Genomic DNA, 10,256 nt, shown 5'->3' on the forward strand with positions numbered 1-10,256 from the left:
TATTTACTTCAGAGTAAAATTGAGGATGAATTAATATTTCGTAATTTTGTTGCTCTGGTAAAGCGACAGTTTAACAAAGAAATCAGAATTGTTAGAAGTGACAATGGAACTGAATTTAATGCATTGCGTGCTTATTTCAAGACTAATGGGATAGTCTTTGAGACATCGTGTGTAGGTACACCTCAACAGAATGGAAGAGTTGAGAGAAAACACCAGCATATAATGAATGTGGCAAGGGCTTTGAGATTTCAAGCGAATTTGCCTATACGGTTTTGGGGAGAATGTGCACTGACTGCAGCATACTTAACTAATCGTACACCTACACCTATTCTGAACAATAAAACTCCTTATGAGATATTGTTTGGAAAGCAACCTCCATATAATCAGTTGAAGGTGTTTGGATGCTTGTGTTATGTGCATGATCAAAGTAGTAAAGGAGATAAGTTTGCAAGTAGAGGAAGAAGATGTATATTTCTTGGTTACCCTTTTGGTAAGAAGGCATGGCAAGTTTATGACTTGGACACAAGACAATTTCTGGTGTCGAGAGATGTAAGGTTTTATGAACATCAGTTTCCATATAATACTGATATGGAAAGTGTTTTGAATAAAAAAGGACAGTCGGGTCCTAATGATTCGCCTGTCAAGGATCTGTCGAGTTATGGAGACTCGATTGAGACGGATACAGAAGGTGTTGTGACAGGGACTCATCCATCCAGTCCAGATGTGAGTTGGAGCGATGATGAGGATAGCTCAGTCACGAGCATAGGTGAGGTCGCAGACGCAGTCGCAGACGCAGTCGCAGACACACAAGAAGTTACTCCAGAACCGACTGAAGGGGATGTCGATGCTACAGAAGATGTTGGTAGTCGCAAAGATGTGACAACAGAAGAAGAGATGGGTAAGGTTAAGCGTCAGAAGGTTCCTTCTAGTCGTCTCAAAGGATTTGTGACGCACACCATTCGAGAAAATAGTCCATCTCAACCTCATTCCGCACAATCGTCGTCCTCAGGTACACCTTATCCTTTGACATATTATGTTAGTTGTGATAGGTTTTCTGCAGTACATAAAACTTATCTTGCAGCGCTAAATGCAGAGTCTGAGCCTAAAAGTTTCAAAGAAGCAATGAATTATCCAGGATGGAGGAAAGCAATGGCAGAAGAAATAAGAGCATTGGAAGAACAAGGTACATGGGATTTGACAGAGTTACCGCCGGTTAAAAAGGCACTAGGCAGCAAGTGGATCTATACAGAAAAGTATGATGAGAACGGGAAGTTGGTACGATTAAAAGCGAGACTTGTAATCTTTGGAAATCATCAAGTTGAAGGATTAGATTACAATGAAACGTTTGCACCAGTGGCGAAGATGACAACTGTTCGTATGTTTCTGGCCGTTGCAGCGGCTAAAGAGTGGGAAGTGCATCAGATGGATGTACATAATGCATTTCTTCATGGAGATTTGGAGGAGGAAGTGTATATGAAGATACCGCCTGGGTTTTCCAAGGGTAATCCGAATATGGTGTGTAGGATGAAGAAATCCTTATATGGTCTACGACAAGCTCCCCGGTGTTGGTTTGCAAAATTGTCAGCCGCATTGAAGAATTATGGGTTTCGTCAATCATACTCAGATTATTCTCTCTTTACTATGGTTAAGGGAAAGATGCAACTTAATGTACTGGTGTATGTTGATGATTTGGTTATTGCAGGTAATGATCTAGTTGAGCTTACAAAATTTAAGACATACTTGGGTCAATGTTTTAAGATGAAAGATTTTGGAAGATTAAAATACTTCCTAGGTTTGGAAGTGGCTCGTAGTAAACAAGGTTTTTACATATGCCAAAGAAAATATGCGTTGGATATTATTATGGAAACAGGTTTGTTGGGAGCAAAACCTGCGGAATTTCCAATGGAAACGAATCATCGTCTTGCTTTGGAAAAAGGTGAGTTGCTCAATGATGTGGAGAAATATAGAAGACTGGTTGGACGTCTAATTTATCTGTTAGTCACAAGACCAGATCTTGCTTACTCTGTACATACTTTGTCTAAGTTTATGCAAAAACCTAGACTGGAGCATTGGGAAGCCGCACTGCGTGTGATTAGATATTTGAAGAAGAGTCCTGGACCAGGAATTCTGCTGCGCTCGGATAGTAGTCTAAACTTGAGAGGTTGGTGTGACTCAGATTGGGCAAGTTGTCCTCTAACTAGGCGCTCTCTAACAGGCTGGTTTGTACTTCTTGGAGAATCGCCAGTGTCCTGGAAGACTAAGAAGCAACACACTGTGTCACGTAGCTCAGCTGAAGCAGAATACCGCTCGATGGCGGCAGCAACGTGTGAATTGACATGGTTAAAACAATTACTCCGAGATTTGGGAGTTCAACATACACAAGGAATGAGTCTTCTTTGTGATAGTCAGTCAGCATTGTACATTACTAAAAATCCAGTTTTTTCATGAACGTACCAAGCATATAGCGGTGGATTGTCATCTGGTCAGGGATGCAATATTGCGGAAGATTATATCACCTTCTTACACTCCTACTAAAGTGCAATTGGCGGATATTTTCACTAAATCATTAGGGAAAGCTCAGTTTCATGGAATTTTGTCCAAGATGGGCATTTGTGACCTGCATGCTCCGTCTTGAGGGGGGTATTAAGACACGTATCTGAGACTGATATGGAAAGTATTCCATATATAACATCTTGTTTGTTTGCAGCTGACTCAGCGTCTGGATCTGAGTCAACCTCTGACTCGGGCCGAGTCAGCAGTCAGACCGTTTGTTTTGCATTTTGAGTCAGATCTGACTCGACCTATGACTCAGACATAACCCCTGACTCGGACCCATTTGAGTCAGGTAACAAAATACCCCTGACTCACGGGACCAAACCACTGACTCACATTTTTTTGAGTCAGATGAGTCAGATCTGACTCAAAACAAACATATCGAGTCAGATCCAGATGAGTCAGGTAATTTCACTCAGATCCAGATGACTCAGATCCAGACGACTCAGATGAGTCAGGAGTAAACAAACATAGTGTAAGTCTCTTAAAGGTGGAACTTGTTTAAGACTCGGATAAACAGTCTTAGATATGGTTTAGGAAAAGGAATTATACGTGTGTTAGGAAAGTCTTTGTTCCTTGAGTCCCAAGTCTTGGCTTGTATAAATATATGTTTATAGAATAAGAATAAACACACCAAATTATTATTATCAATTCTTGACAATAACAAACGTATCCATTAAATGATAAAATTAACTTACAAAGATATTACCTAGATTAAGATGCCTGCAGTTAAATCTTGTACTCAGACAGAGGTCAGTATTCTTTTTTAATTTCAGTATCTGTTCTGCATTTTATTGTTAAATTTTGTAAGATATCCCATCTTTTGATAATATTTTTAGTAGTGCAACAAACTTTGCTATGGAAATGGAACCTTTGGGAGGTGAGAATTTTACGCCAACAATACATACCTGCAGTTGGCACAAGCAGGCCCAGTAGCGTCTGTGTCAACAAACATTTAATTTTCCAAGTAAACCCTAACCATTGCAAACCTTTGCAACTCTGGGAAATATTTGATAAGTTCTATTTTACCCGCCAAAGTATTATATTACTGGGAAATAGCTTTTTTGCTTAACAAACTCAAAATGGATTCGACCTTACTTTTGGTTAAAACCAAAACCTTACCTAACAAACTTCCCCCAAAATTAAATCAAAACAAGAACAGAATCACAGAGAAATTAGAGAATCAAGCATTTTCATGGCTTCAGTCTTGCAAAAACTTCAAACAAATGACTCAAATTCATGCACATATTATCAGAAACTCAATTCATCAGAACAATTTTGTTGTTACAAAACTTGTTTCTTATTGTTTCTCATCACATAACCCATGTTATGCAACTAAGGTATTTGATCAAATTCTTGAACCAAATACTATCTTATGGAATAACATGATTAAAGGGTTTGTTCATGTTTCTTTATATGAACAGGCTCTATTACATCGATATGGTGTCATATGGCTCAAAGCCTAACAATTTTACTTACCCATTTCTTCTTAAAGCTTGTTCGAAGCTTTCTGCATTTGAAGAAGGTAAAGTACTTCATGGGCATATTTTGAAACTGGGTTTTAATTCTGATGTTTATGTTCAAACTTCTTTGTTGGATTTGTCCGGGAGTTGTAGAGATATTGTTGCCTCACGGAACGTGTTCGATAGAATGTCTGAAAGGGATGTGGTAGCTTGGAACGCAATGTTAGTTGGGTATACAAGATGTGGATTAATTGAAATTGCTGAGAAGTTGTTTACTGAAATGCCGGTTCGAAATGTTTCTTCTTGGACGACGATGATTAGTGGGTACGTTCAAGTTGAGGATTCTATGAAAGCTTTGGAAGTTTTTCAAGAAATGCAAATGAATGGAGTTAGACCTGACAAGTTGACTATAATCACTGTTCTTTCAGCTATTTCGAATCTGGGTTCGCTGGAGATGGGCAAATGGGTGCATGATTATGTAAAAAGTAAGGAAATTGAGATTGATGGGTTTGTAGGGACATCTCTAATTGATATGTATTCAAAATGTGGGAGCATAAATGAAGCTAGAGGTGTGTTTGATAAGATAAACCAAAGAACTATTTCATGTTATAATGCAATGATATCAGGTTATGCAGTTCACGGATTAGGTGAGGAAGCCATAAGTGTATTTAGAGAAGCTGAAAGATTGAGAATTGGTATCGACGATGTAACCATGATTGGGGTTTTGAGTGCTTGTAGCCATTCAGGATTAGTCGATTTGGGTTACATGTATTTTGATTCAATGAAGGAAAAGTACGGCATTGAACCAAAGGTGGAACATTATGGATGTATTGTGGATCTATTAGGAAGAGCTGGAAAATTTGATGAAGCAATGAAGATTGTTGAATCGACTGAAGCCGATTTAGTTTTGTTGGGTACATTAGCTTTTTCTTGTAGAATCCACGGAAACGTTGAGTTAGGAGAAGAATTGGCAAGAAGAATGTATAAACTTGATCCAACAAATAGTGGTTAAATGGTATTGAAATCAAATCTATTTGCAGTTGAAGGAAAGTGGGAAGAGGCGGCAGGAGTTAGGAGATCGATGAAAGATAAAGGAATTCGAAAGAAACCTGGTTGTAGTTGGATTGAAGTCAATAATGTAGTTCATGAATTTGTTGCAGGAGATGTTTCTCATCCATTTTCTAAAGATGTATATATTAAACTAGAAGAGTTGAGTGAGAAACTGAAAATGTATATGAAAAAAAACTGAGCTAAGTTTGGTTCGTAAACATCATCAATGTTATTCTGAAATTTGGTTCTGATTATATCAGATGAATTTCTGCCTACTTGATTCTCTAGTTATTTAGGATTATCTATATGACGAACAACAACTGTTTTTGAACCATCCAATGGTTTCTCTTGTTGTCCGTAAACCATGAGAATCAATGTATGTCAGTAATGTGAATCATGCAGTAGGTTTCATTCATTGTGCATCATTTATGTTTGACAGGAAAAAGTCTAGGAACTAAAAATCATGCAGTCAAACCATTTTTTGCCAGGTACTAAAATTTTAGTAGAATTTTAGGAAGATTCTTGATTCTTACTAGCTATTAGTTGTGAATTTTAGAAGCTTTATCTAACTTGAATTCTTTTCAATTTGTGGTTTTCTAGAGAAACAGAAGAAACTGCTAACACTTTCATAGCAACTACAACCAGATTAGATTTTTGAGATGGACCAGACAATCCAGTGGGGCTACTTTTATACGAAGTTACGGTAAGTTCCTCTGTTTTTCATATGGGGGCACGAGTGATAGCATGCATCTGTTTTTATCTTGTCCTGCTACGTCTCTACAAGGTTGATGGGAAGTCCTAGTCCTGTATAGGAGGCTGGACTTAACGAACAACATGGTTTGTGTGAATTTCCATTTATTCAAAAACGGCTTTTTCTTTCTTATTTTACATATTTAGCTGGTAAAGCCATTTACTCAGCAGTGTTAGCTGTCAAAGCATGTCCAAATATATATGTTACACTCTATTCTACCTTTCTTCTTGGTTAGCCTAATGCCTTCTCGTAACTGCCCGAGCTCACATCAGGTTACGTGCTCCTTTGTAGGACCACTTGCTCAAAGTTTATTCAGCTTGCTTTAATTCATCAAACACACTAAATCGTAGAATTTCTACACACATTCAAAGTAGATATGATTTGGGGGTCACTTGTGGGATATGATTCTTATGAACATGACTCATACATGCTTATGACTTGATCTTAGTTGACAGTCATTGTGGGAAAAAAATACAAATATTTATGTTTCATTACACTAAGTTGTATTGGAGTCCCTGAATGGCTGAATCCACGGATCTTCTCTGGCTTGTTGATCGGAAGATATGTTGAAAGGCTCTTATTAGGCAGATCCAGTGTTAGACAGACCCACAGAAGATGATTCTCTTGTCCAGCGGTAATAGTAAAATAGTGTGCTCGAAGCTCAATGTTGTGTATTTTGTGTGTGCGCAAAACATCATATTGGAATTAGTAATGTAGTTTAGTTGTTAAGGAATAATTGTCTAATCTTACTGGTTCTGCCTTCCTTACTAAGTATCCATCCTATTGCCAGGCAAATATATGGCCCGGTGATGCCTTGCCAGAACTTGAACCTGGTATATCGACATCATTCTTTAATGATTTCTTAGCAGGAATTGCGAGTTTGAATTATGTAGGGTTGTCTAATGAGATTGGTCGTTTTGGTACTGTTGCAGCTTTTGAAACCCCCGAAAAGCTGATGGTGGGCATTGGTTTAATTTTGGCATATCGTTGCGCTCGATATGGTATATGCTCGTCACATAATTTATATCCATTAAAGAACCAAATGAGGATGTGCTGACCTTATACTAATGCTTCAGTTACTATAGTTGGTATAAACATTTACCTGGTAAGCTACTTTGGCTCATCAACATGGCAGCATTATAAAAAATTTACATGTATGCTTTTACTCAAGCTGCATTTATAGGGTTCATTAAATTTTCGTGTTCATGAATAGTATCTAGGTGCATGAGAGTGAAGGATGATGAAGGCCTTGGGCAGATACTTTTGCACTCTCGATTCTTTTAAATTATTTTCCAGAACAGAAAAGGTGAGTATCATTAAGTGATGTCTGGGTCACGTTAATATTGTTTTTCACTGTTTTCCCTCTTCGTCATAATGATCAATATTTGGTCCTTATTCTCTCTATTTAACCAAATGAAATTCTGGTAGAATCTGCTCCCTATCTATTTTGGTAGAAATTCTGAGAAATTTAAAGTAAACTAAAATCTTTTCTAGGTCACTTCTTCTTGTAGTGTTCTCTTACTTCCCAATTCCCCTGCAGCCATGCTTATATAGCCTTTTTGATTCATTGGAGTCTCATTCTGTTTTAAAGGGACCATGATCAATCTTTACCAAAAATGAAAACTGCATCAGTAGCTCTTAAAGGGCAAAGTATTCATTTCCAATTGGAAAAAAAAGACAAAAAAATAATAATCGAACTTTCATCTTTTGGTTCAAGCAGTGACCTGGTCCTTGAATCGGCAGTGTAAACTCAACTTTTAAACTTATACATAAAATTTCATTCGTAGAACCAATGTGAACCATATATTTTTTTGTTCTTTATCCATTTCACTTCGTCTTAGCTGTGAGTATTAAGTAGTTTTTGTAGCTTGCTCTCTAACGATTTAATTCTGAATCAGCAGGGAATGACCCCAAGAAGCCGGCAACATCTCTTCATGGTGGCATGCGGACCATGGTTCTCTCACAGGTGACTTCTCTATTTTTAGATTCTATTATTCTTATCCATACAGCTTTATATAGGTGATAAGTTTGCTCAATATTGTGAGGTGAAGTTCTAAAATAACCTGTTACTCCGTTAGCAATCAGCAGGCATTAGTATTACAATACGCATATTCCCTGTATTTCAAGTTTAGATCTTAGTAATTGATGAATGACATTTTTGGGTATGTTCATTGTACCTGAAAACAGGCTTCCAGGATTTGTGCTGGAATCCTAGAAATCTATAATTTTATTCACCCCTCCATAAAGCACGGCTCAGATAAAGATTTTTAATCACGTTTACTAATTAGTTATATTTCGAAACTAGGAAATCGATGGGTTTCACTGTACTTCGATAAGTGTGGCAAGACAATCATTTTCTCTATTCTACGTACTTCCCTTGCTTTTGTAACTATGTGGCTATGTGCTTTAGCTACTTCCGTGCAATCACTTCCTTGTATTGTTCTTAAATATAACTTGTTCTTTGCTTGGATAATTCCTCCTTAATATTCCGTCTTCTTATAATTGTTTTCTCTGATAACATGTTAAACGACAATATCCAATTTAACTGGATGGATATGGTTAAAATGGAGGTTTCAAAGAATTATAGATATCTATAATTTGTCCCAAGTTTGTTCTTTTATCCATAGATATGCTGGATCTATTATCACTTATTCTTTTGAATGTGGTGTACTTATTATGTAGGTCCCTCCTATGGAATGTTTACGAGAAATGCTGTTGAAATACCCTGCCCTGATAAAACTGCTGGTCTATATATCAAAACACGAGCTGGTCAGATTGTGAAAATATTCATTTTACTCTTGAAAGGCTACTCAAGTGCCACTTCATTCTAATCCTTCGTATTATAACAGAAGAGATTGGTCATTAATGGTTACGAACTTGAAGATGACTTTGGGGAAGATGAGATAGCTTATCAAATTGGTGAAACAACTGAAATACTTTCGAGAGGTAGTCTATGTACAGCACCTCATTGTGTAAGGGTAAGTGATCTTGTAGTATCAAAGAACATCGGTTATGTTCTAAGTTTGGCAGCATTTGTTCCATAAATCGTGCTAGCACCTCATTGTAGTATGTTGATTATCATTCTAGGTATATTCAACTGTTCAAACTCAACATATTTTCCTCGTCTGTCAGCTCTATATGGCCGTTCAAAGTCCAACTTCTAGTAATCTTCATTAGAATGCCATCAATTCATCAAGATTTAACAAAATTATCATGCAATAGTAGCAATACCCTCTCAGAGAATTTTGAACTCCTTTATTGATTATTTGACATTGCTCATTAGTCATTACAAGTAGTTTTTACAACCATTAATTTGAGGAATGAGTTTTTGAAACAGAAAATTGGGTTACACCATTAGCAGGCGAACTTGTAAAGCAGTAACATAGAGAGTTGCATTATTCTACTTCGATTGGTATTTCATATTTCTCATACATTTGCAACGTTTGGAGGTGATTCAGTTGCTGCACTTAATAGGTAACCCTGCATCTGTTTTGTCAGTTCAAGAGGATGTCAGGAACTGGAGATACAGTGATGTTTTTTCAGTTGCGAACTCTTATCAAGCTATCGAAACTGATGAAGTCTTGTTATCTTGTCCTGACAAGCAATTGGGAAATGCTAAGGTGTCATTTTTTGGTCTGGACATTGTGCTACAATAGAGCACCAACTCTTGATTACCTTCTGAATGTAGGTATGATTCAGGATGCAAATTGTTTACTCTATGGGAATTTTACTGAAACTAATGAGCATTTTCTCCTACGTTATAAAACTGCTTTTGAGGGATGGACGGTTTTGGTGTTGATTGGACTTTTGCAGGTAATGCGAAGTACCATACGGGAGTGGGGTGCTAAGAAAAGCAAAAACAGGTTTAAGAGAATTTGGTCACTTCTTGCTTTTTGCTATTTGGTGGAGCTGTGTGGAAGGAGAAATGAAAGGCTACATAACAATATTTCGAGAAGCACCAAACAACTCGTTGTTGTAGGTGTGAAATGCCTGCTTAACTGGGGTTGAAGTTCTGGTCTTTTCTCTGGTTGTAGTGCATATTTCCACGCAACTCTTTTGTGCTTCTTTATCACCTTTTTAGTCATTTAGAAATCTTTATAAAATTTTCCCATTTACAGAATTTGCCCCTTTAATGTTTTATAAAGAACTCTATTATTGGGGCTTAAAAACCTGGCTTAATTGGGGTATACTTAATGAGACAAAAGCCAGATCATTTTGAAGTAAAACAGGCCACCCTTTAACCTTGTATTTTCTAAATGGCTAATATATCCTTGTTTAATTAACACTAAAAATTCCGGTTAGGTTAATTAATTGAGTTTAGATGAATTAATTAAGTAGATTAAACCTTATGAATTTAAGTTATCAAATTTTGTTTTTGATTGAACTCATGTGGGAAGATTTTGATGAAAAAAATTCTCAAAAATTGTTTTGAGAATGTT

General features: G+C 37.0%; 2 protein-coding genes across 7 annotated transcripts; both read left to right on the plus strand.

The window, feature by feature from the left end:
• Positions 1–3,645: 3,645 nt before the first annotated feature.
• LOC113301353 (pentatricopeptide repeat-containing protein At5g66520-like) lies at positions 3,646–5,210 on the plus strand. The gene is made up of 2 exons (XM_026550114.1): positions 3,646–3,893; positions 3,978–5,210. Exons 1-2 carry the CDS (start codon positions 3,793–3,795, stop codon positions 5,026–5,028), a joined length of 1,152 nt encoding a protein of 383 aa, XP_026405899.1. The 5' UTR covers positions 3,646–3,792; the 3' UTR covers positions 5,029–5,210.
• A 2,185-nt stretch (positions 5,211–7,395) lies between these two features.
• On the plus strand, positions 7,396–10,043 carry LOC113306759. Of its 6 annotated transcripts, none has more exons than XM_026555670.1 (6): positions 7,396–7,561; positions 7,719–7,783; positions 8,500–8,586; positions 8,667–8,795; positions 9,316–9,501; positions 9,631–10,043. In XM_026555670.1, the coding sequence occupies exons 2-6, from the start codon at positions 7,760–7,762 to the stop codon at positions 9,823–9,825; spliced, it is 621 nt and encodes a 206-aa protein (XP_026411455.1). In that variant the 5' UTR covers positions 7,396–7,561; positions 7,719–7,759; the 3' UTR covers positions 9,826–10,043. The 6 variants fall into 6 exon arrangements, 5 of the variants coding, with proteins under 5 accessions (XP_026411455.1, XP_026411457.1, XP_026411458.1 ...); XR_003338822.1 differs by lacking the exon at positions 7,396–7,561 and adding an exon at positions 9,276–9,291 and having other exon boundaries at positions 7,650–7,783; positions 9,420–9,505; XM_026555672.1 differs by lacking the exon at positions 7,396–7,561 and having other exon boundaries at positions 7,650–7,783; positions 9,276–9,505.
• Positions 10,044–10,256: the final 213 nt, after the last annotated feature.

The sequence above is a fragment of the Papaver somniferum genome, chromosome 8 (genome assembly GCF_003573695.1).
Source record: "Papaver somniferum cultivar HN1 chromosome 8, ASM357369v1, whole genome shotgun sequence".
Lineage (NCBI taxonomy): Eukaryota > Viridiplantae > Streptophyta > Magnoliopsida > Ranunculales > Papaveraceae > Papaver > Papaver somniferum.

Bases quoted from the DNA above. Each gene is read 5' to 3' on its own strand.
- LOC113306759 (XM_026555670.1), top strand. From the start codon at position 7,760: ATGCGGACCATGGTTCTCTCACAG. The intron at 8,587-8,666 runs GTCAGATTGTGA...GTATTATAACAG, and splicing joins ATATATCAAAACACGAGCTG to AAGAGATTGGTCATTAATGG. The intron at 8,796-9,315 runs GTAAGTGATCTT...CTGTTTTGTCAG, and splicing joins CAGCACCTCATTGTGTAAGG to TTCAAGAGGATGTCAGGAAC.
- LOC113301353 (XM_026550114.1), top strand. From the start codon at position 3,793: ATGCACATATTATCAGAAACTCAATTCATCAGAACAATTTTGTTGTTA. The intron at 3,894-3,977 runs GTATTTGATCAA...TTATATGAACAG, and splicing joins ACCCATGTTATGCAACTAAG to GCTCTATTACATCGATATGG.